The sequence below is a fragment of the Opisthocomus hoazin genome, chromosome 9 (genome assembly GCF_030867145.1).
Source record: "Opisthocomus hoazin isolate bOpiHoa1 chromosome 9, bOpiHoa1.hap1, whole genome shotgun sequence".
NCBI lineage: Eukaryota > Metazoa > Chordata > Aves > Opisthocomiformes > Opisthocomidae > Opisthocomus > Opisthocomus hoazin.
In genome coordinates, this window is record NC_134422.1 from 34,520,134 (window position 1) to 34,546,033 (window position 25,900).

At 42.3% G+C, this 25,900-nt stretch overlaps 1 protein-coding gene across 1 annotated transcript in view; it reads right to left on the reverse strand.

The window, feature by feature from the left end:
* ABCA12 (ATP binding cassette subfamily A member 12) overlaps window positions 1-25,900 on the reverse strand; it is a 91,989-nt gene that overhangs the window by 30,033 nt on the left and 36,056 nt on the right. The window contains exons 11-33 of the mRNA XM_075430081.1: window positions 25,278-25,393; window positions 24,467-24,573; window positions 22,735-22,985; window positions 22,504-22,616; window positions 21,918-22,042; window positions 20,921-21,094; window positions 19,859-20,023; window positions 18,713-18,914; window positions 17,986-18,125; window positions 17,297-17,416; window positions 16,033-16,123; window positions 14,507-14,686; window positions 12,733-13,048; window positions 10,873-10,987; window positions 9,189-9,518; window positions 8,345-8,414; window positions 8,109-8,243; window positions 7,250-7,405; window positions 6,306-6,483; window positions 3,574-3,792; window positions 2,720-2,916; window positions 2,163-2,323; window positions 317-541 (exon numbers count right to left, since the gene is read on the reverse strand). Of these exons, the coding sequence (XP_075286196.1) occupies window positions 317-541; window positions 2,163-2,323; window positions 2,720-2,916; window positions 3,574-3,792; window positions 6,306-6,483; window positions 7,250-7,405; window positions 8,109-8,243; window positions 8,345-8,414; window positions 9,189-9,518; window positions 10,873-10,987; window positions 12,733-13,048; window positions 14,507-14,686; window positions 16,033-16,123; window positions 17,297-17,416; window positions 17,986-18,125; window positions 18,713-18,914; window positions 19,859-20,023; window positions 20,921-21,094; window positions 21,918-22,042; window positions 22,504-22,616; window positions 22,735-22,985; window positions 24,467-24,573; window positions 25,278-25,393 (3,886 nt within the window). The remainder of the gene's footprint in view (window positions 1-316; window positions 542-2,162; window positions 2,324-2,719; window positions 2,917-3,573; window positions 3,793-6,305; window positions 6,484-7,249; window positions 7,406-8,108; window positions 8,244-8,344; window positions 8,415-9,188; window positions 9,519-10,872; window positions 10,988-12,732; window positions 13,049-14,506; window positions 14,687-16,032; window positions 16,124-17,296; window positions 17,417-17,985; window positions 18,126-18,712; window positions 18,915-19,858; window positions 20,024-20,920; window positions 21,095-21,917; window positions 22,043-22,503; window positions 22,617-22,734; window positions 22,986-24,466; window positions 24,574-25,277; window positions 25,394-25,900) is intronic.

Sequence of the window (25,900 nt, forward strand, 5' to 3'; positions counted from 1 at the left end):
AAGAGAAAAACATCATTGCCCTCTCTACTTAGTCTAACTCCAGTATCTCATTTTCTGGGTAAAACGCCAAAAAGCTGTTAGCAAGCTGAGACAACAGTACACTTTGTGCATTAGTATATTTATAGATGTATGAATACATCTACACACTCACATGTTCGAAAGTGTAACACAGTGAACAACCAAACCACTTCTTCCCCTGGATGCAGCTCTCTCATCCAAAACATGCCACCACCTAGCCCACAAAGCAGAGCTACACAGTGCTGTGAAGTTAATCTCCACAACATTGCATTAAATCGAGTGGATCCTGAGCTCATACCTCTTCCACGGTTGTGTTTGAAATCCCATAGCAACCAAGGTGGAAATCACTCAAGCTGGTATCAAGGGCTCTGAGAAGCGCCTGGTAGGCCCCTGAGACTGTGGACTTGAAGGGTGGAAGCACGTACACGAGCTCTCCACCAATATCCTCCTTGAGATAAGCCTCCGGGAGGTGCGACTGGATCAAGGAGGTCACTGCTGTGGTGTCACACTCTTCTATCATGTTCTGAAAAAGGAGGAAAACACTCTGTGGCCACCGAGGGCTGTGAGGTCAAACTTCTACTGCAGGATTTAGCCCTATTTATACCATAGCATAATCAGTAGGTGATCTCAGTCCAGGCATGCCACATTTCAGGTTAAATATCAAAAAGAGATGAAAGAGGGTTTCTGGCCCTTGAACAGGAGGTATGGCACTGTGTCCGTCTTGGTCCATCTAAGATCTTGTGGGTCTCTCTCTGTCTACAGAGATACTGGGATTGGGCTGAATCAACCACGTGGCAGTAGCTAGAGGGTTTGTAGTACAACAGAGAAAAAGCCTAGCCACAACAGAACTTAGCTGCCAGCACAAACACATTCTTTTTCTCATGAAAAATGGGCCTTGCACATGGGTCTTTTTTCATTTTCTTGATCTATACTGCCAGCAATTTAGAAGAGGGGCTGATCTCTTATGGTATCTGTGCGTTATTCTGTGTGCTGGGGCTACAAACAGCACTGTATGCTATCACGAGCAGAGTTCCCCCCTCCTTGCAAGCAGAACATTTTGCCTCAGGCCAGATACTATCAATGGACTCTTCCCATCTCCTTTACTTCTCTGAAAATCTCCAGAATTCATACTCTGCACCCAGCCTTGCCTTTAACCCTCAGAGAGACCCTGTTTTTTTCAGCAAAGCAGAGCACTGACATTCCTGTTTTCCTAAGGTCCAGTGGTCCTGCTGGAGAGCCTCCCTCTGCTTAGAGGGAAGTGGGGGCCACACGTTCTGTTAGCACCTCTCACCAAGAAGCAGCGTGCTCACATCCAGATCCTCAGTAGTACTTTGGTACCACTGCCATCCCTGGATCTGTCACTCAGCTCCTGCCGACACAGCTGTAAGCGCCTGCATCCCTGAACAAGCCTTGATGGCCCCCCTCAGAGATTAAGCTGCTGAGAGCTCTAGCTCAGCTCCATGCAGGCTCACAAGCAGGAGAATCTCTGCCTCTGCCCCCAGCAGTGCCTGCTGCGGTGACCGTGCTCATGGGACACAAAAGGGAGCTAAGGCCCAGCGGGGAAGGGAGAATAAAAAGGACTGCATCATGCACCTGGGATACAGAAAGCGTAAGTTCAGACCTCTGTCTTGTCTATTACTGCTGCAAAGCTTTGTGTAGAGGGGCTGAAGCTAAGACTGCTGTGTTTTGGGGAGCTCTCCACGTAGGCTGTCTTTCTGAAGGAAACTTCTTTATAAAAAAATCATGTGGATTCCAGCATGGGACTAGCAGAGTGAGCCAGAGAGTAGCATGCACTGTAACCCAGGTATCTCAGTGGCTGGGGTATATGAAAAAATTATCTTACTGGCAGCCCAGGAAACAGTCCAGCATATTCTCGAACCTGTGTGGCCAAACCCAAGGGTTTCAACACAAAACACATCCCGCTTTTACCCGGGCATAAAGTGGACACATAAAGAAGTTATTCCATGAAAGTAAATTATACTGGAACAACCATTCCACTGCAGACATCTAAGACTGATATGAACCTTCTGCAGCACGCTTCATTTCTGTGGGACATTATGATGTGCCTCCCTCCTTCCCATCATATGACTGACTCAGTTTCCCTCACAAGATGCTGAAAATTCAGGACCAACTCAGACACAAACCTTCTTTTTTGTGAGTGTCAGGTGGTACCCATCACCAAATGTTTCCTTGAGGTAGAATGGTGAACCACAACATTTGAGCCCTCCCTGCTCTAGGAAGGCTATTCGATCACTCAGAACTTCTGCTTCATCCAAGTGATGTGTTGAGAGAATGATGGTTCTGCCTGAAAAACACAAAGCTCATCTCAGCCACCACAGAATAAATGCACATGACTACATGAGACAGGTGAAAGCTATGGCGAATGAGGGGACAGAGTATCAGGTGAAAATCAACTGTGCTTTTTGGGAATTATTAGTGAAACTGGATGAAAGACAACATTAGAGAGAAGCTGAAAGTTACTGTATTGTAAATTGCGTATTATGGTAAAATTACTTTTCAAATGACACTGTGAATTTACAAAAAACAACCAGGGTGCACCCAGAGGGCCTGCACAATCCCAGTCTCCCACAACTCGTTCTCTGTGGTCTCCAAAACCCACCGTTCAAAGCCACTGATATCATTTTCAGAAGTGACACAAATCCCCTTTGCCACTGGGCAGCATCTTGTCTCATCACGGTACCTTTTTTATTCTTGGAGATAATTTCCCAAATACTTCTGCGAGAGCATGGATCCACCCCTGTGGTTGGTTCATCTAGTATCACCACCCTTGATCCACCCAGGAGAGCAATGGCTATAGATAACTTCCTCTTCATTCCCCCAGACAAGGAGCCAGCTAGCTTGTGACGATGGCTGTACAGTCCAGTCTCCTTCAAAGTCCTTGAAAACAAATTAAAAACACCCCCCAAATGTTGTCCTTCAAGCACCTTTTAAAAGGAGGGAATCTGAAAATACCCAAAAAACATAACTGCAAATGAAAAACTGCTCAAGTATGGACTACTCTGCTGAATGGTCACAGTGCAGGGAAATGATTCACCCTGTGGCTCAGTCACTGGGATTTTAATTTAAAACGTTTTTTTTAGGATGTTTTCAAAGTTTCCATCTGACAAGTCAAGGTTAAAGGCTCAGCCTCATCAACTGAGAACACCAAGATCCAAACTCCCTGGGATGTTCTGGCTGCTTCACTTCTCTGCAGAACCAATAAAGCCGACATCATCTTTCTGACTGGTTGATTAAATCTCTTTCTGGGGAAAACTGTAAAACAGCAAGGACTAGACCCTTAGGCCTATAAATTCATCCCCAAAGAATTGCCACAGAAGCTTGTAAACCCCTTGGAGAAGAGACGTTATTTTCTTACAGCCACAGATACCAACACTCAGTATATTCCTCTAGTCAGACCAAGGCATTATTTGAACTCTATATAGGGTATGCATCAGTCTTCAAAATCATTCATTTGAACTTTGCAGTGACAACAGCACTACCACACAATAATTTTGACAGCACTCCCTCCCTTTTCCAACCCTGCTATTTTCATACCTCCTCACTTCTTGGTAGAGCTCCTGTTTACTCCATTGAGGGACTTTGATGTACCCATAGAGCAGCAGGTGTTCCTTTGTGGTGAGGTAGTTAAAGAGCACGTTGTGCTGCATACACACACCCATGTTCTTCCTGATAACTTCTTGATCAGTCCTGATGTCTTTGCCATACACAAAGATAGTACCTGATGATGTAGGGAACAACCCAGTCAAAATAGATCTGAAAGGGAAAAATAAATAGAAAAGCAAGTTAGAAAAAGGAGAAAGCCATAATTATTTTTTTCACATGGTCCTGCACATTTTATCACTTTCAGAGTTTTCTTACATAACTACGACACCTCTTCCAGCCAGAAACCACCGACCACTGGTGCTTCTGCTGTCTGTCCACGCTTTGGCTGAGCAGTGGCCAATTAGTATCAAAGGACATCCTCCTACCCCTCTGCGGGAACGCGAGGGCAAGTACCAAGCTCACACACTGAACTCTGCCTATTTTTCACACATACTTTTTACTTTCTCTGGCCTTCCCCTCCCTAGGTCAGACCATTGCATATCCTGTACATCAATACCCATGAATGCCCTTGGCTTCCACTTTAATCACTGGGAATTCATATAATGCAGTTACTCTTCATTCTTTGAGGTTTGTCTGCAGTATCCAGACAGCCTCCTATTGCTAAGCACAACAGAGACTGAAAACTGCATCTTCATCTTACTAACCACATCAGAGCATGGAAACCTGATTTCACTGCCATTGTTAAAAAGAAATGGGGAAGGACTTCCAGACAAGACACTGTATTTGGTTTGCGTGGCAAGGTCTTGGTACTGCAGGGGCTACATGGGGTGGCTTCTGTGAGAAGCTGCTAAAAGCTTCCCCTATGTCCATTAGGGCCAATGCCAGCTGGCTCCAAGACAGACCCACTGCTGGCCAAGGCCAAGCCCATCAGTGATGGTGGTGGTGCATCTGGGATAACACAGGTAAGAAAGGGGGAAAAAACCTGCGCAACAGCATCCAGAGAGAGAAGGGAGAATACATGAGAGGAACAACTCTGCAGACATCAAGGTCAGAGCAAAAGAAGGGTGCGGATGTGCTCCAGATGCCAGAGCAGAGATTTCCCTCCAGGCCGTGGAACAGGCTCCTGGCAGGACCTGTGGAGAGAGGAGCCCACGCCGGAGCAGGTTTGCTGGCAGGACTTGTGACCCCGTGAGGGACCAATACTGGAGCAGCCTGTTCCTGAAGGACTGCACCTCATGGGAAGGACCCACACTGGGGCAGTTCGTTGAAGAGCTGCAGCCCGTGGGAAGGACTCACTTTGGAGAAGTTTGTGGAGGACTGTCTCCCGTGAGAGGGACCCCACGCTGGAGCAAGGGAAGAGAATGAGGAGGAAGGAGCAGCAGTTCAACAACATGTGATGAACTGACCACAACCCCCCATTCCCTGTCCCCTGTGCCACTTGGGGGTAGGAGACAGAGCAAATCAGGAATAAAGTTAAGCCCTGGAAGAAAGGAGGGGTGAGAGGAAGGTGTTTTAAGATTTGGGTTTATTTCTCATTATCGTACTCTGATTTGATTGGTAATAAATTAAATTAATTTTTCCCCAAGTCAAGTTTGTTTTTCCTGTGACGGTAATTGCTGAGTGACCTCTCCCTGTCCTTATCTCAACCCATGACCCTTTTGTTATATTTTCTCTCCCCTGTCCAGCTGAGGAGGAGAGTCACAGAGCAGCTTTGGTGGGCACCTGGCATCCAGACAGGGTCAAGCCACCACAGACACTTCACAGTGGGCAGCACTTTCACCTAGTTCAAGCAAATAATTACCTACCTAGCAATAACTAACAGATCTGAGTAAAACACCCTCTGCTCAGAATATCTATTTGCACAACATAGGTCACTTTTGGTGCTGTCCTACAGGGACTAAAGTGAGAAGATGCATCTCAGACTGCTGTTCACCTTCCCAGAGCTCCTCTCTCTACTGGGACTTTTAACTATCATTAAAAAGGAAAGAAGTAACTTGTGACCTTACTCAGGATTTGAAGCCTGAACTAAGTTTCAAGAAGCCATTCTACTTTTCTGTAGATCACCTTTGTCTACACTTTGCAAAGAGGATATGAGATGAATTGATAATAAGCTGAGATGAAGCATACATCTGTCTTACTGGTTTTGTCTCTTCTGAGGCTTCTATTTATCAGCTTAATGTTGCTCTCAGAGTGATGCATGTATATATCAGTGGAGAAATCAAGTTCTACAGGTCTGTTTTAGTGCTGTTATCTAACAACTCAAACAATAATTTATAAATGGCAAGGCTGGAACGGCTGAAAGACCGATGTATTAACCCACTGCCATTCCAGCCTAGCCAACACATGAGTTTGTACAGCTGAAATATACCTTTCTTGCTAACATCCCTTCAGCTTTGGTGTGTGCATAAGCTCCCCACAGCTTTCGGAACAACCTAATCCCAGGCACCAAAGTGTCATGGAACAAAATGCTGGAACAGCTGCTGTGCTGTGTATTACAGGTATCCTACCAGACTAAAAAGCATGTTCCTAAGCAGAAAAGAACCTTTAATTCTAGTAGATGAAGGGACTGTTGAGGTCATCCATGAGCAAGATAAAACAACAAGAGAGATATGGCCTACTAAAGAATCTTATTCAGTCTCCCAACACTGCACAGCCCCACTTGCTCTCTCATTCACCCAATCATGCCCCACACTATGAAAAAAGCAGCTTTAAAGGATACACACATGGTTGTAGTTTTCCCAGCTCCATTGTGTCCCAGCAGGGAAGTGATATTCCCTTCATAGAAGTTGAGGCTGAGATTGTCCACTGCAGCTTTGCATCCATAAACCTTTGTAATGCCACGGAGGGAGACTCCCAAGGTGAGATCAGTGGGCTCTGGTTCCAGGTGAGGAGGGGGGGCACCTTTGAAGGACCAGAGGACAGTTACTGCACTGCAGCAGGTCTCTGCTAATTTTTTCACCTCAGAGATAAGCAGGGCTTTTAAAATCAAAATAGAACAAAAGTAGGTGCCTTTCAGCTAGGAATGTAGAGAACATTTCAGAGGATCTGTATCATTTTGAGCTCTCCAGGATTTCTCCTTTTTACTTCTGCAGCTTCTAATAACTCCTGACAATAAGCATTAATCACTTCTGCAAAGGTCTCATATTTCAATGTTTTGGAGCACCTAACTTAATATATACTAAGCAAGCACAGAAAATTAGAGGACATACAGCAAAACTACTGAGTTATTTTTGGTCAGGTAGAATCAGCAAGCTTTTATGCATGATCTCACAATATTTTACAGGCTAAATATTTAAAGAGATGAACAAAGAAGCACACATCCCTTTTGCCAACTAGAAACCTGTATTTGCTTGCACAAACAAAACTGTACTTCTACACAGAGCACTGGAGACTGAGATAAATGCATCTAAGGTAACTTCCCAACTACAACATACACAAATATGCATGTGAAAAATCAGTACTGGATTTCCACACCAAATAGGAAGAACAAGTATGATTTAAAAACCATATCTCCAGTCATGTAAGTAACAACTTCCAATTTTTCCTGTGCTATAAAATAAGGAGGAATATAGAAATGTGCTTTCTGAGTATGGTGCCCTTTTACAAATTTGGCTTCGTTTACCTAAAACGTAAGTTAGTATTGCTACCCTATCTAGCACTCACGTACATATCTTATTGTTGAGGGTGGCTTCTTTTTGTAACATCAGCTTGGTGAAGAGAAGGCCTCTTCGTTTCTCATTAAAGAAAGGGAGGTAACTGTTATATTCAACCCAGTAAGATGGAAGCAATGGGAAATACCAGGGAGCAGCCATGCCGTATCTACCTGCAAGGAGAAGAGGAATCTCACTCAGATATCCGTTTCTGAGGAAGTATCACTATTGGGGTGCACTCAAAATAGCAAAAATATACCCCACAGAGATCTTTCCCCTCTTGATGTTCTCATGTAGTACTGACACATGGTGGAGAACTTGCCCATTTAACACAATAGGAAGCATTTACTAATTTGTTATTCTGCGTAACTTCATAGCTGGAGGGCAGGAGTACTTTACATTTTCCACTGGATAGATTTCCGTATAACAGTGGACTGCTTCATTAGGTGGGGAAGAAAAGCAAAAGACAAATGTACTGGCTCTTGCCCAAGGCAGGAATTACTTTTTGAAATCAAATGATATAAGTAACACAACACAAAATTACTCAACTGACAAACGCAAGCTAACATGCTCTCTTCTCATTTTCACGGAGCAGACTGCAAACACATTCTCTTGTGCCCTTGACTTCAGCTTCTTCAGGAGACCCACCTACCCATGTGATAAGCAGAGGAACCCTAATTCTCCCATGTTCTGCCTTCTCTCAGTTTCATTAACACTCTCAGACATCCACAAAGTCATGCTCCTTTGATCTAGAAACAGAGGTATCCTGTGCGTGCAGACTGTTGTATTGCCTGAACGATGGAATCAGGCAGTGTTGTATTCATCTTTTTCCAAAATAGATGGTAGAGCACCAGCCTCAATGCTTCATATTCTTACCTGGGAAAACATTCCTTATATACCAGCCCAGGATGAAGTAAATAAAAGAGTCTATCAGAATGAGCCAGCACATCCAGCCAAAGGAAGTGTTGTCTCCAATCATTGGTGACTTATACATGTTGTCCCACTGCAGGCCTGCAGAAAGGAATTTAGAAATACAAATAGAATCCATATTTGTTAATGAAATGTCAAAACCATGGGACCTCAAAGCCTAGTTTTGTCTACAATAAACATACCTATGCCCTGTGCCTCATATCGAGCAATGTATTGACTTGCATAACTGAACGCAGTTGGAGACAACAGACTCTGTGGAACAAACAAAATTGAAAACAAAGAATTTATGCATTAGTCTTCAAGAGAAATCAAATCTGTCAACCAATCGGGTACCTCATTGGCTCAGTACAGTAACTAGAAAAATCAGTGGGTTTCTTTTTCCAGCCGTCACAAAGAGCACTGGACCAGGCTTATGATGGGTAACGCTTCTCGTGCTGGGCTGCAGAGTCTTCTTAGAGCCTGCCTGCCTTTTGCTTCCATGCTCAGGACCTAACTTCATCTCTCATACAGGGCTTTATTTTTGGCTTTTGGAATACAGGCTGACTGGTGGAACCTAATATCTACCTATTTCTTCCCTTGGTAAGAAACAAGGCTTTACATCTATTTCCATAGCTAGAAATTTAAGATACATGAAACTAGAGGATGAGCAGAGCCAGCTCTCCCTCACAGCCCTGCTAACTAAACGACTTACTGAGACAGCCTCGTTTTTCACAGTGCTTTTTCTTTGCAATTCAAAAGGGAAAAGTACATATCTCGAGCTACTCCAACTCACCTGGCAGATGGGAACTCACTAAAATTCCACAAGTATTGCTTTCAGTCATGGGACACACTAATTCCAGGTCTCCCTCATACAGGCCATGACCATCTCTCCTGTCATGTGCCGTCGTACCTGTCACCACTCACTGATGGAATCTAGAAAGGCACCCAACTCGTGTTTATTTGTGCCACAAGCTATAATAAGAGCTGAAGTTTACTGAAGGTGTCAGCTTCCACACACGGTCCCTATTATTGAAAAGCAGAACTTACCAGTAGGCTCTTCACAGAGAAGCTCAAATGATTCTCGATGACGAGCAACACGATGAAGGGGAAGAAGGTGAGGATGTACACGAGACTGCCCACCAAGGCTGCTATGTTGGTGTTATTGAAGAAAACACTGATGAAGTAGCTCATGGCTATGATGGACAGGCTGTAGTCCATAAGGTACAGGAACAAGAGTGCTGTGTTTGTTTTGGGAAGGATGTCACCCACTTTCAGAACAATGACAAGGAAGGTGACAGTAATTAGAAGGAAGATGGCACACTCTATGAACCAGGCGATGAAATGGCTGCTGGCATTAACACCCATCATTTTCATGTACTACAAAGAGAAAGGTGAAAAAAAAATCAAAAATGACAACTGTTTAAGTGATCTTTCTGCTGATATTGAACTGTTTCTTTTTTCAGTTTCTGGACAGGGCATACAATCAAAACATGCTCTTTCATACTTTGGCATACGGCATGTTGATAACCAGGGAGAAACCATGCACTCACATTTCTGGAATGCCCTAGGTTGGCAAAGCAGTCTATTGCAAAAGAACAGCACAGACAGGATCTGCAAGTATGAAGCGTTGCAGCCCATAAGCTCCAGAGCAACTCCTGGCCTTAGGATTGTAACTTTTCTAAAGCATTTTGGTGATTTTTTAAAAATAATGCTAATTGATCCAGTGGCTTGAGTGTAAAAGCTCTTATGTATCTTTGAAACTAAACCATTTCTCACGTACCCTCAAGATAACAAATAATAGCTAAATTACCATGATTATAAGGAAGCAATATTAATTTATATTAGCTGATGATTAAGTCCACAAGACTTGTATAAAACTGTAAATTTGTATTGATAAAGCCAAAAGAAACTACAGGTGCTGGTGTCCTGTTGTAGATTATTACAGACCTAAAAACATTACTGACACCCTGACTCTTAGAGACAGTGAAACTGGGTTCCCTAAACTACAGAAAGGGGCTGTTGGCTAGCCACTGGGGTATTCTCATTTTCAATCTCATCACACTTCATGGAGTGCCCTTTCTTGGAAATGTTTTTGGTGAATCAGTGTTTGTTTCCATGGTATTGGATAAAAAACAAATCTGCTCGAGCCTTTGTTGCTTGCTGAAGCTTAGTTTTACAAAAGTTCTTTGCTGCTCATCTCTGTTGACTGTGTTCACACTGAAAACCCGAGTTAATTTAATAAATTCCCTGTGTCTCAATGTCATTTCTTTTCCAACAGGCAACCTGAATGAAGATCTTCATTTCAGAGGAGCTGATGTAATATGTAGCACCTTCTGAAATATTAAGTATAATAACTGCAAGGATAGGAAATAAGTCACTTTTCATGTCTTTGCCCCCAAAGGGGACCAAAAAAAAAATTACTTAAAGCCAATTTTTAGAGAGTTTTAAATCCTCAGAAAACTTGTAATTTTGTGAGGTCCCCATGTTTCCAGTGTTCAGAACTGCAAAGCAATATTCTCACCACTTGAAGGGCAAACGCCCTACATCTCTATGCTTTTGAGCTTGGTTACAATGTCAGAATACAAACACTGCAGGTCAAACAATAGCTATTTGGAATATTATTTTCCTTAATGCTTGTTTTGCTCCATTTAATATTGCATGTGGGACATACTACCCACTAACAAGGAAAATCTGTTTATAATTTTGCACGCCCCAGAAAGTTTCACCATACCTCATAAAGCCTCAGATCTTTCTCTTGAACAAGTGTTTTAACAAAATCAGCTATAAACAGCACCCAGGCAGCCATCAGAGCAAATGGAAGAGAGTAGGTCACGCTGGTTAAGAACCTGTAAAAGGCAAATGCAGGCTTTAGCTGAATACAAAATGTTCTGGGGATTAAAGCTTTATACAGAATATATTTTTCAGAATAATACTTTGGCACAGGAAGAGACATGCTTATATTTCAAAATGTGGAGTACAATTAATAATTACAAAAAAAAGGCTATTTTGCCATTGCATCAGATTTGCTATTCATGAAACTCCTGACTGTTCAAAATCTTTTTTCTATTTTCGTATCACAGAGGGATTTCCAGATGCATTCTGGAAGTTTTGCTCAGCAGCACCATTGACAGGAGGAGGAAGCACCATGGGCAGTGGCATCTCCTGGCTCTCTGATGGCATGCATCTCATTTTGAAACATCACAGCAGCCAGCCACAATCCCCAGTTCTAATAACAGATGTAATGGCCAAATTTTATTATCAGGTAATGTTTCCTGATGTCTGAGTTTGGATATAGGTGCTTCCCCTCAGAGCATCTGTCCTATTAACCCATGGAACAGGTATCGCAGATCCAGGTCTACAACACAGGCTTCACAATTCTCGGCTCTCTTAAGTGACAGGCTGACACAGGAGGTTAATGGGTCTGCTATGGCTGCTATAGCTCCTATAGCTATAGCTCTCAGATAATCTTTTAGCTCATGCAGTAGACACGCAGGCTTTTCCATAAAAAGAGCTCCTAAGTCTAGTCTGTACTCTCAGTCCAAGGGAGACCCTTATGTCAGGACAGAGTGACCATCCAACCTACAAATACTATTTGCTCAACATCCTTCAGTGCTTTCTGATGGACATGAAATCTCTTCCCTGTGTGTTTTCCACTCAGTGTGGCCACCAGCTGCAGTCAGGGTAATAACTCTGAGAAAGTACCATGTTGCCAGCTTTCCAACACAGACCAAAATCATCTTGCCAGAGGGGCTGGTCTTCAGCTGTGAGAGATTCACTTCTCTCTATTGCATTTGGCAGAGATGCAGTTTACACTAGCTGCAGATCTGGCTCAAGATGAGTGGAAAGGAAGCTGATCCAAAACTTTTTGATCTGCTTCACCATTGAGACCTTACTCTGGTCCACACACGGTTCACGCTGCACTGCTCTGTATAACAGGCCGTTAACCCTGGCAACTCAGCGCATCAAAAACTTCTCTGTCCTCCCTCATTATTCTAGAAATCAATGGTAGAATTTCGTCTTCCCTCTTATCCTTCTTAAAGCATCTGAGAGGCACCTGTATTGAGAATTATTCACTGAACATTAGCTAGAATCACTGGAATGAATAACAAATACCACAGCTGGATAGCAATCTCTAGGAACAAAGCTCATAAACGGAGGGACTCTTTTTTTGCCCAGTAAATAAATTTCCTAAGTTGTGCTGCATTGTCTGCATGTAAACACCTGAAGAACAAGGCAACACTCATATTTGAACGCAAGTCCTACCAACCCCAGCCTCAGTTCCAACATGTGTGGTAAAACAGGGACAGCGAATCTTACCTGCTGTAAAACCTATAGTTACCATGACAATTCAGGTACATACAGAGCACTGAAAACAAAAGATTAGACAAAGAAAACAGAGGCCATTTATGTTAGAGTTCAAAATTCCCTCTGTTGTTCAGACCCTTGGGGAAAATAAAAACCAAACACAAAATGGAATTATTGGTGTGCCATGTGAACATGGTATTAAGGAGACCAGCGCAGCTGGTGAACTCCACCAGTCAGACAAGATAAGCTTACACGAAGCATGAAGACAAAAGCCACACAAACTTACATATCCTTATTGTAGCAGGGATAGGGCATGGCCTGAACCTGAACAGCTATTTCCTCTGGATTCTTGCCAGTCTGTAACTCAATAATGGCTCTTTCAATGCTGTCCTGGATATAAATAAATGCCCGGCTGTAAATCTGGCTCTGGGAGGTGGAATTGTGCGGGCCCACTGTCCAGATGCGCTCCCTTATTCGGTTGGTGGTTTGTGTGATCCTGCTGCTCATTCGGATGGTGTAGTGGAGCACAGGAGGGAGGGCCTGGTCCCTGTGAACTGAGCGTCCAGCACTGCTATGACTTGAAGGCAGCTTGAAAATAATACCTTGGAAAAGAAAGGGAAAAGGCTTTCCTTCAGAGATGACAGCACAAGAGCAGTACACAAAGATACGTAGGAATTCCTCATTTTTACAAGCCTTTTCTACATTACAATCCATCATTTCATTTCTTGCTGCACAAATGATGCTCAGATGGGTAGGCTGCTTATCGAGGGTCTGGAAGTAGAAACTATACATCACTGCAGCTCCTCGTACTTTCAAACATGACCAACGATTCTGGGTGTGAAATATACCCCCAGAGCCTTTAAATCTTTTCCTATAGAGCATTGAAAAGTCACAGGCTCCCAAAATAACCAGCTGTATTTGGAAAAATCTTGCTGTTAACATGAACTGTCACATATCTGTTAGGTATGTCACTCGGCACACACACCTCTCATGAAGCTGTACCCAAAGGTACTCTATCAATAGAGCTCACATAATGATGCTGTAACATAAAAACCTCAGGAACGCGGTGTTGAAAATTGTTCATGACCTACACACATATTTTTGTGCCCATCTAAATTCCTGCAAAGCCGAGACATCTAAGAATGTAAAAGTTTTGCAAGTCCTTGTTAGGAAATGGCATGCTGTAGACATAGTTTGACAGACAGGACTTTTTTCCTTTAAAGTGTTTGTCTGAGTAGAGGCAATGCCACGGAAGGTTTTCTCTCTAGAGTATTTTTCCTGATTATTCCATATATAAAGCATATGATGGAATGGAGGACAAACATAGAACAAAACTGCTTTTATGGGAATAGACAAATATTATCAGAGTCTGAAGTTCCAAGAAAAGCAAAGGTTTCTATCTACTCCTCAGTTATGAGGTATAAAACCAAACAAGTCACAGGACTTACGAGTAAATCCTGATTGAGGAGATATTTGGCATCCTTTAAAAATTAAGACACATTTGTATCATTAAAATTAACATAAGTTCCTATTCTCTACTCTCCCTGCACTCTTCTGCAGTCTGATCTGAAGCTGCAATCCAATCCCACAAATGTGAAAAATGTGACTGAGAAGACCTGATATAATATTGCTGTGTTTGGCTGGAATGCCTCAAGAGCTTCATGATCTTCTAATAAATAACTGTCTCATATCTTTCTCGATTAAAGCATATTTTCCCAGGGAATCTGGAAGAAGGTACATATCATGAAAATCTCTTAAGTGCAGTGAAATTTTGTTCAAACTGAGAACTTACCAAGAGAAAACATCAGTTGATCAAAAGCTTTCTATACAGACAGTGGAGGTGTAAGAGAAGAGGAGGTATAAAAAGGAGAGTGCAAAACGCTGACATAAGGAGGTCTGAGTGTGCAGGTCCCACACACACCAGGTGAAAATCAAATGCTGTGTGATGGGAGCTGTGACCACAACAGTTGCTGGTGGAAAGCCAAACTTCTTATGCTGGACTCCCACCCTGTACCAGGCTAAATTTCATTTACCCGGGGACTCAAGACTCTGCCACATACTTGCGAAAAGCTCGTTCTTCAGAAAGAGCTCTTTAGCCACCATTTCCATTTCCTCTAAGGTTCTGACTGCCTGAATGCGATTAAATGAGACACAGGAGGACACATTTACAGCAAGGGTAGCTAGTGTATTCAGCTGATCGACAATGTCAGCATTGTTCTGTAATTCCAGCCGAATATCATCTGAAAAAAAAAAAAACAAACAAAACCAGTAGCATCACTACACATAGCAAAAAATTCATCACATCATTCTGCTCTTTACACTAACAATGACACCGGAAAGGAATAAAAACCCCATCATGCTAAACATTAAGTGTAAAATACATTTCTGCACTTAGCAGTGCAATGAAGGCATATTGTTGACCCAATTTTTATGTTAATCATTTGTAACATGCTTGTGAGTTTGCCTTTGGGAGAATGCCAACAGTGTGATGTGACAGCCATCCCAAATCAGACATTGCTACTAACCTGCTGAAGGTTTTAGACTCACACATGATGCTTGCCATTCATTCCACATCTTATGGTTTTTGATGTAATCAACTCATGTCTTGAGCTGCTCTGTCTCAGGGGAGAAAGTGCTTTATAGAAGCACATCAAGGAAAAGTTATGTCTGTTGTGCTGATGCGTGTACTAAACCTGATAATGCAGTTTAATAAAGAAGCTGCTGTTTCCTGGCTGTTTTAAAAGGTGACTGCGTAATGCAGCGTAACTAATATGGAACAGCTGCTGCAGGCACAATGATTTTGTGGGGAGTTAAGACAGCAGATGCTACTCATGAAATAACACAGGGGTCATCACAAACAGTATGTGAATATCCTTCTGACTGCAACAGACTACAACCACTCTTGGTTTATGCTGGGTTTTGCTAGCATAACCCAGATTTATGTTGACATTCATGGCCACTCGTTGAAAAAGCTGGTAGGGACAATAAGACCAGCTAGGAAGGGACTGTGATCACCGTGCAGTGCACTAACAGGGGATGTATCCACCACTGCTGTTAGCTGATGATTACCACAGTGCAGATCAGCAATTCCCACCCTGAAAGACCATGCAAGACCACCAGAGAACAGCAAATTCCAGCAAGAGCATCTTGTAATGATGCCTCCGGCTTCATCAGCCTGAGTACCTTTATCTGATTCCTTGCTTTCCTGCCCTGGAAAAGTTTTAAGTTGAACCCTGATGTGATGCATCCACAACATTTCCCAGCAGAGTCCCAGGTATCGCATTTGAAGTGATAATTATGGCTAAACAGTGTCCTCCAGTGGCCACACTCAGCTGCAGAGATTCCCATCCTACTATCCCTTCAACACTCAGAAGAAACATCCCTTCGTACAAGCCCCTTTGCTTTCTAAGCGTCTTTTCCCATAGACCACAAAATTTTCCAATCTCAGCCGAAATTGCCTCGCACTGAAGCATCTGATGCTGGCCAGAGAAGAGTAGTACCAGAAGATGGCTACAGTTTGGTGACGCTGGAGCTCCCAGACCTGAAGTACAAATAAGAGGGCAGCACATGTGGTGGAACAACTTACCCAGTTCATTTATTTGACTCAGCAGTTCAGCTGCATCCAAATCCACCATCAGCTTGATAAAAACCTGCACAAATGGATTCTGCAGGGTGTTCTATCAACAAGTAAAAACAAAAAGCATCAGTTTGACCAGAAGCCCCTTCAGCATATTTAGTGTATTTCTCAAATACGAAAGACCAGCTGCCATCACTGACCATTTGTACAACCCCCTCCTACTCCTTTCCTGACCTTCCATATTTTGCTCTGTGTATCAGGATGAGGAAAGGCTAGCAATGAAAACATCATACAGAGCCCTTTGAGTCCAAGCTAGGGTTTCTTGGAGTCAAGACAGGATGCCTACTGAGTCTCCACCAGGCACCAGAGTCCCATGGAATAATCACTGATAATCTTTGTTATTCTAAAGTGCAGAAACTTTCATTTGTTTCTGTTTTCAGTCCTGTGAATACACCCAGAGGACAATGGGTAAGTGACCAAATCTTAGCTTGGAGACCAGCAGACAGATTCTCGTTTGGCTGAATAGTTCATCATTCCACCAATGAGGGCAGTCAGCAGAGAATATTTCATTTCACTTTTGCGTATTCCACTCTGGATTTTCTCTCAGTGCCATGGAAATTACAATGAATTCCAGCCACTGAAGTTAACTTGTAATGCTTTAGGGTTCCAGAGATCTCATTTCCATAGTTTTGTAAGAAAAAGAGACAATTTTTACTGCAGAGGACAGGAAGCAAGTATGTGAAACATCACAGCTTACTGCTTTCTGTATCGAAGCAAGGCTAGGCTCCTTAGGAGGGGGAAAAGAAATCTTATTTACATTTACTGAGGTAAAAAGGCATCTTCTAGCTCTTATGTGTGTACTCAGAGCCACATGCTTATTACAGACACTGTTTCATTTTCTGAAAAAGTCATTTCTTGCCTGGTCTTGGCTGGCTGGATCACTCCATCAAGCAGAAAGTTAATTTACAAACTGAAGAGCATTTCCTGCTCATTTTAGCCCTCCAGCAGCCTCAGCATGGCCAGTGTCAGGGAGTATATTACAAACAGATCATTTCAGAAGGAGGATTTGCATGGAAAGGTGCATCAGGAGTATTTCTGTTACGGGAATAGATAGGCAGAGAAACTGTGAAGTCCAGGACAAAAGCCTGAGAAGGGTTTCCCCAGCTGACCTATGATGCCCCTGAGGTCCCTGGAACCCCAGTTTACTTCAGTGAAGAAATTCATCCTCCCAGTTTCCTCCCGCGAGAGAGACAGGGGAGACAGGATCTCATACCTTGATCATCGGAACTGTCTGGTTGAACTCAGTCAGTGAATTCATGATGACAGGAGACTTGTCCAGCCACTCCTGGGACTTCAGGGCTAGATCAGCCATCTGCTTCAGGGTTGCATTAGACTATAAAAAAACCCACAATATGTAAGGATTCATTTATTCATTACCTTAAAGCTTTTTAAAAATATATAAGTCAATAAAACAGATAAGACCAAATTTGGTTTCTGTGGGACTTTTCTTAGCACCCTATCACTGTTTGGCAAAATGTCCCTTACACATCGAATTTGGATACAAATGCTTAAAAATATGGCCTCATATGTAAGATTTGAAGCACATCTTGGTATCGGCTTTCCTTCTACTGCTGGTCTGCTCGTGAACAAGTACTGGTTATAGCATTTGCCGTAGTAGACATCTATTTCTTACTGAAAATATGGGGGTGAAACTTCATAAACTGAAAGCCTTAAAAATTCTTTAATAAATATTAGAGTAACAGCAATTTTTTGGAGGTAAGATTCATTCAAAGACAAAAGATGATTCATATGGCCAGCAATACAACTAGGAAAAGATAATTTGACTAATACTTCAAACAGCCAGAAAATAGACTTCTGCTTCTCAAAGAAACAAGCCTGTGCTAGATAAATTACAATCCTTCTGAGTGGGTGTATCCTGATGTGCTGTAAACAGAGCCATACCTTTTCCATGATTGCTCGAGTTTCTATAGTATCTGGTGTATAAAGGATCTTCCCAAGCACCATTGGTTTCAAAAAAGACCAAATTAAAGCTCCAGTTGGGGTCTTGACCAGGTCCACATAAAACGATAAGCAAAACGGTGCTGCAAGGGGAGAAAAGCAAACAAATTGCACAGAGCACAAACAGACCAGACATGAGAAAGCTACCAGTGCATTTTTTTCTCCCATCTGCCCAGTTTATTGCTGTGTCCAGAGACTGACCTCGGGGTCCTCTTTGCTGACTGATATAATGTATCTTGACAAAAGCAATCCACCCCCAAGATCTCCTGTTGCTGAACTCAAAACAAGAGTCTCAGTGTTCAAGCCAAGATTCTCTGCTTCAAGGTTAAATGGAGTTTTGTGAACTCAGAGGAGCTAATAATGTCACTACAGTCAGAAAAACCACACATCAGGAAAAAGCAGTGACCTGTCAAACCCTAAGACCAGATCATCAACAAATGGGAAACAGTGCAGTATCAAGCACTACTCTCCTACATAGGCTGTTTTCGTTTTAACATTTATGGAAATAAACCACCAATAATTAGGGCAGTGCAGATCTTCATCTAGCATAAATCATGAACACTTACAGCCCTCCAGAGACTTACGGGGGAACACCTCAGCACTGGAACTCTCTGGAAACAGTAGAGTTTGGCTCTGAAATGCTTTTGTCTTAAGGAAAAGCCGGACTTACTGGAGTCACGAGGAATCCCATATTTCCTCATCATCTTTTGGACATAAGCATCCTCCACAGAAGAACTGTTGCTCGCAAGGTCTCCAAAATTTGGAAGCAAGGACTCAAAAAACAGGGGTGTGATCTCCTGGTTGCAGAGAACTTTTGACATGGACTTAAATGTGCCATGTGTTATCCTAAAGTTGTTTGTTTTAAATAATGCCTGCAGAAAAGACAAAATGCAAATAAATCCTGCATGTTAAAAGCATCCTGTTTTGAGAGGAAAAAGAAATAATAGAAATAGAAGGCAGGGATTGAACATTTTTACACTGTTTTATTATGAGAAATTTGTTTCCACAAAAAAAGTGACTTTCCATGAAATAATGCTTTTATGGCTAACCTCTGTTGTGACAGAGATGGGAAATTAATTTCCAGGTAGGAGACCCAGTGTGGGATTTGCCTATAACATGTGCCTGGTGACACATACAGCCTGGGTTACACGACAGAATTTGTCATACAGATATGCACATCCCCTGTCCCCACCTAGTCCATGACTGCATGGGGTTCTGCAATATGCAGGTAAAGTGATTATTAGAAACTATTCCTGTGATCTATGCTGTCATTGACTATGAGTTGGAGAGGGACTTGATCCAGTGGTGCAACATGAAGTTATTGCAGCTGTTGGAGCAGGACTAGGTTTGCAGTAATGTTTTGAGCAGTCTTGACGCTTTGGGTGTGATCTAATGTACACTAAAGCTAGAGCAAATTTTTGCTGTTGACTTACGCAAGTTCAGCCTTTTGTGGGCAGTTCTCCAGTTGCTTTCACAAGCTGACCCCTTCCAGTACACCTGTGTATTTTGCTGGAAGTCTGCCCTCCTTCAAGACAGTTGTTCATCCCCTGCATTTTTGTTCCTAGTGTCCCTCCCACAGCATGTGTTCCTAGTGTGCCCCCCATCACGAGCACACGATGGTCCCACTGCTCCAGATCGAAGCTCTCCCAGGAAGGCAGCATGTAAGTTTGACAGAGATTTTTCTTAGGACACTGCTGCTTTAGAAGAGAATCAGTAATCTATGATTTAATGCATCTTTGGCTTCTAGGGTAAGAAATTCCTGTGGAAACTGTTCCAGTGGTGTTTTGCCTCCAAAGCACATGCAGACTACGCGTACCTTAGTCAGTGGCACATTTCTAGACTGCCGGAGTTTTTTCAGTGAATGAACAGCTTGTAGCAACGGATCAATGCCAGATTCAACCTGGTGTCTGAAATCCTTCATTTTTGTCAGAAGGCCTAACATCTTGTCCATGGGTTTCTGAAGTTCCTTAGGGAAAAGCATCTGCAGGAGGCAGGAAGAAAATCAATTATGATTAGCAGGAACCTGTGCACACATGCATGTACATGCCCATATTGTGTTAATCCCAAGACAAAGATTGTGGGATTTTCAAAACTGTATGGAGGCTGAATGGGATTTATACTCCTAAATCTCCAAGTGCTTTTGCAAACCACTCCCATGCTTATTACATATTCTGAACAGTGCATGTTTCCAAACACCTACAGTTGGGAAATGTGTATCAGATATTGGCTGGGATATAATGTGAGGCTCTAAGAGGTAGCATTTTGCACAGCATAGCTGTCAAACACTACGACTGACTTTTGACCTGAGTCACATTCATTGGCATTCTTATTTAATAACTTTTTTCCCCCAGGATCACTTCTGTAGCATTTTAAAATATGTATTCAATACGCACTTCTCTGTGAATGGTATTTTTACATGCTGTTTCTATAGCTGTGTGCGTGGGATATTTGAATCATTTAATAACTGAGCAGTGCCAACTGGATTCGGAAAATATATTTTACAAGACTTTTTCCAGGGCATCCCTATTCAAGGAATAAAAAAAATTAGGCCAATGCCTTTTTCTTGGGAAGCCTGAATTCAGCTGGGAATGTTCAAGAGGCTGTGACAGCGTATAAACGATACTAGCAGATAGGGAGGCATTTAGAGTAGGTCCAGGGCCTTTAAATGAGGTGTGCTAGTTTACACCAGCTGGGATCCTCATTTATATCCATGCTGTCACAGCATGGATATGCAATAAAAATTACTGCATGAGCAAAGCCTGATCTTTGGCTTGTGTAAATCAGCATAGCTTCTGGCCACTGCAATGATATTTTATGACCTTTCAGCCACTACATGCAGCAAAGACTACAGAAAGCACTCTACAAATCCAACGCTAACCTTGTATAAGAAATTGTAAATGTCTAAGTGTCGCAACAGAGTGACCCCCAGGATGTACATCTCACGAGTCCTCTCTGAAAGAGAGAGATTGCAGAACTCTTCTGCTACTGTTTGCAGCTGTGGGTCAGCAGGACGGACGTGACAAGACTCCAGCTGGAAGATCTGAGAAATGAGCTGTGTTTGCACAAAGGAAGAAAAGATTTGTTAGGGGATAGGCTGCTCACTCCAGTATGCATGGATTAATCTTGCCTTGCTGTTTTCTTTCCACAGTGTCATATTTCAACCCTGAGAACCAGAAAATGCCTACCCATTACTCCTGCTCCAAGGGACAAATTCTAAAGATTGTGTTTTACTGCCCAGCTTGCACAGTAGTAAAAGCTTTTGTTGATTCAATTTCCCATTGACTGATGCATGCAAAGGTTGGAAAAGAGCACGCTCTCTAGGGCTCAGTCCAGATAAGACAGTTGGAAAGGGGAAAAGCATCTGGAGCCCTGTTTCCACAGGAGGCTGAGGAAAGCAAGCTCATCTCTCATCATGGGAGGCTATTTCTGGACCGCGAGTGCTCTCACAAATTGTGGTTAGAAGTGTGCTTTTCCATCTGGACTGCAGCAGCTCCTCAGCACTGAGGACCCTACCGAGGACCCCACTCAGTCCTTGCTAGTCTGTTACAGTGAACTGTTCCCTTGCTACGTATCAGAGCAATCACTCACCAGGCAATGCATGGCTGCTTACCAGCTACTGGGGACAGCCAAAGAGACCATATGGCTCTTGGTCTCCAGTGGCTGAACTGACGTCGATGAGTGCTCTTACTGCGTTTCTGATGGCTATTTTGATCTATAACATCCTTTGCTGCCTGTTCCTGTGGGATCATCTACCTCTCTCTATGCTGTCATACATGCAGTGATCTGCTTAGCTGCATTCACTAATGAATTCTGATTTAAATGGTCTGAGAGGTAGAAAGCAACAAGATCTCCCACCAGGATAACAGCAAACTTACCTGACTGCTGTTTTCTGGGAGAGATGCTTCCAGAAGATCATCAATACTGGCTGGGGACATTCCTGTTGTGTTTTTGAGATCCTCTTTGAGCTGGTCCACATTTTTAAACACATCTCTTAACTTTTCTGTAAAGAACAATCAATCAAAGAACAACTGATGTAACAGCTTTCACCAGACATACAGCAATCTCAAGCACACAGAGAGGACTTTAGGTGAAGTATGGAAGTGCAGTACATCACTGCTGATAAAAAAACTTGCAAAATATAGTCATATTTCCTAAGTTTTACAGTCCAATTTGTGGGCTGAAGTTGACAGGTCTAGCGATAGAAAAAGTTGATTAAAAACAAAGACTCGGGACTTTCAGCACGTAGGAGTATTTGTGCTGCACAGAAGAAAAACAGTGGTCTAGAACAGGCTCTAGAATTCCCCTAGATAAAGGATCCCAAGGGCATGGGACATGGTGTATGGTTATCTCATTACTATCACTTCTTCCTGGCAGCTAAGCAAGTCTTGGGATTTCCAACAGAAAGTATGGTACACCAATGATGCTCTTTACCAACACTGTAAAGTAAAAACAGAAAACTACCTTGCTTGCTAGAATCTGTTAAATTCTCAGTGATGTTCAACATGGAATTCAAAGTAGCCATATACTGAGGAATCTCTTGAAAGAATGCAATTTCTGGTACATTTTCTTGAAACCTAAATTGGAAAAACAAAACAACCAACAAAATTTGGAATACGAAAAGAAGGCAAGAAGTAATTTCATAATTTCTTAAATAAAAAACTAAAGCAGCCTAATTCGGAGGGAGAGCCTCACCAGTTCATTTGTGTCTGGATGTTTGCAGCATCCCCAATCAGTATATTCTGAAGCTCCTTGGAGATTCTTCTGTGATTCACATTGGTCACAACTTGATTGCTCAGTTCAACAGTGTGGAGGAGCTGCTCATGAGACTGACTTTGTTCACACAGTTCTCCAAAACTAACATTAGGGAGATGGCAAATATGCTGTATTGACTTAAAGCTCTCAAAGTCACAAAGAAGTGTTGTCAGATCCCGGAGGTGAGATATCTTCAAAGGAAATTTTGAAAAGGAAGACAAAAGCACAAACACCAGTTAGATGACAGAATTAGAAATGGCAAGTTTTAAAGAGTCTAGCAGTCCCTTTCCATTTTTCTTTATGATTAAAAGTATTATATATTTTTACTTCATTCAAAAGGTCTCCAACAGAACGGTTCATAACAATCATTCCTACATCAGTTTGTAGCAGATCTGGCTACACAACATTGCACAGGATCTAATAAACCTTGCAAGCCTTAACATTGCATTTCCCCTGCCCAACACGCATACACAGTAATACTCCATTTGGACTTGCCTGTCGACCAATTAATTTTCCCAAAGATCAGATAAATCTACCTTGTGCAACAGGTTTAGCCTTTCAGACACCACCTGGTCATATCTACTACAGCATATAAAAGGGAGTTGGCTAGAAGTCAGGACCTCCGCATCTGCTAACCTTTATAAAATTATAATCCTTTGCCTACTCTACTATTATGAGCTTCCCTTCTGTCTGACATCATTATTTACATTATCAGTCTCTTATGGCAAGAACTGTTTTCTGTTTTGTGCCTGTAAGTACCTGTCACACTGAGGCTCATCACATCGTTACAGATATATTATTAAGCAGCAACAGCATTGCATACTGCTATCATTTTTTGAAAAGATTTTTAAATTCTATTTCTCATATGTAGAAATAAAGTGCATGTGTGCTACTAGTGAAGACGTGTGTATGATGTAAGAAGCATTTTATCCAAATGAGGCATTGCCATATCCAAAGCTGGTGAGGGAAGTCCATGAATCAATATTGCTTAGGTGCTTAATCTCAGAAGCTGTTATGGTGTTGTGAGACATCTAGGGCTAAGGGAGCATGTGGGGACTTGGGCTCCAGCCATGCTGGCGTTGGCATAGCTCCTTAGGCATAGCGGTGACTAAGTTAGTTGTGCTTATACCTGCCAATTGGCTATGCCCAGTTCCACTGATTTTCAGCAGAGCAGAGATATCTAACTGCTATTTGTGCCTTTGAAAACTCCTCCCTACATACTTCTCAAATGAAGCTGAGGCATCCCAGAATGATCACAGCTCTGCAAGGTGCTTTGCTAAGTCTCAATGTACTGAACATTAAAACTACTGGTGCACTGATTTATGAAGAATGTGCTGCCACTGTCAACTTATGCAGTACCCATTCTTGTGGAATGGCTGGCGGAAAACAGAAGTCATTTTATCCAACAGACTGGAAGGACGGGAAGACCTCTATCTTCTCAGAAAAATGGGCATACACTGGGTAGGGACTCACAGAAGAACAACTTCCTTAGCCTAGTTTAATGGCGACCTTTAAACACAGGCAGCAGGCAGAAAACAGAGTTCCAGCCTTAGTTTTTATCAGCTGTTCTTTTAAGAAACTTTTTTTCCATACGCTGTTTTTCAAAATCTTCATTGCACATTCATGTATCACTGCGGGATGTCCTTCAAGTCAGCATTTTAAGCAGACTCACTTTTAGCTTCAGGAGCTCTGGTATGGATGAATGTTTCTCAGAGTTATTATTTTGCATAAAACTGTTCTTTTTCAGATGAGTTTGCTTCAAAAGCAGTGTGATGTTTTCTGTGCAAGGAAGAAAACAAAAGTTACTTGAGACAAAAATGCCAGACTTGCAGAAACTTCACAGATGGGAATATTGGCACTTTTATTCTGAGGCCTACCAAGCATTGCTATTTTCCACCAAATTCACATGGCTCAGGACCTCTGAAATCACAGACCAAGACCTAGGTTCTAATCTGGATTATAATGGATCCAGTCCGCATAGGTGCTCTGGTCCTAAAGAAATCCACCCCACACTGGTAAAAGGACATCTGACAGTGCCCTTCAGAGCACACAGAATAGCTCTGTACTGTGAACAGATAAACCTCTCAGGTTTTACAATAAGCTTGTATGATGAATATCTATGTGAAATACCATGTTGACTCTCAAAAATAACTGCTGTCATCTTATGGGTCCATAAAGCTGTGAAGGGAATATAGGTTTCTATTTGTAAGATTTCTTTATCTGAATGTCAGCAACCTGTCGTCACATAGCGAAGAGCAGACATGCCTTTTGGATAGAGCTGGATGGAAAACTTATATCTGCAATGTGGCATAACTGAAACAAAAAAAGGAGTCTGGCTTCCTGAGGTCTCACAGCTCCAGTTAATTGCCAGTGGATGAAAACATGCAGCACCATTCCTTACCACCATTAGAGAAAACACTTTGAAAAGACAGGCACAACATATTCCAGCTGAGGTCCCACAACATTAATGAAATCATGATTACCTGTCAATTTGCTGTCTTCAACTTCAGTGACATTTATTAAACACATCAGGTAAGGGTTATAGCTGTTATTCACTGTCACCTGTAAGATGGCATTTTCAAATTCTAAAAACAGAAATCTGAAAAATAAGATAGGATTTTAAATCAGCTTCTCTTTCAGAAACAAGGTATACTAGTGAGCAACCTGTCAGCTGTGTAGATGCTGTTCCTTGGCAGTGTAAATAAGAATTCCAGATGAAGCCATATATCTCCCATGACATGTCCCAAGTGGGTACCCTCCCAATCTTCTTTCATCAATTCTTTTTGCTGTTATCTTCCAAAGCTGTCATTCACTCTCAAATCATATGTATAAGAAAACACACTTGAAAGGTTCACTGTGGATGCAAGATATAGATGGAAAGGCATGCCTAGGGGAGACTGAGAATCAAAAATTAAAGTCAGACCACAAAGAAGGGGTTTCTGAAGAGTTTACCACTCATGGCAAGCTTTCGACAGGATTCTGCTTCCACCGTGAACTGATACATGCCAACACAGAAAATTTCTGAAAGTCTCACTTTTAGTGACGTATTCAGTTCAAGGAAAAACTTCCTCTGCAATTTAACCCACGTTAGACCTAGTGTCCTAAA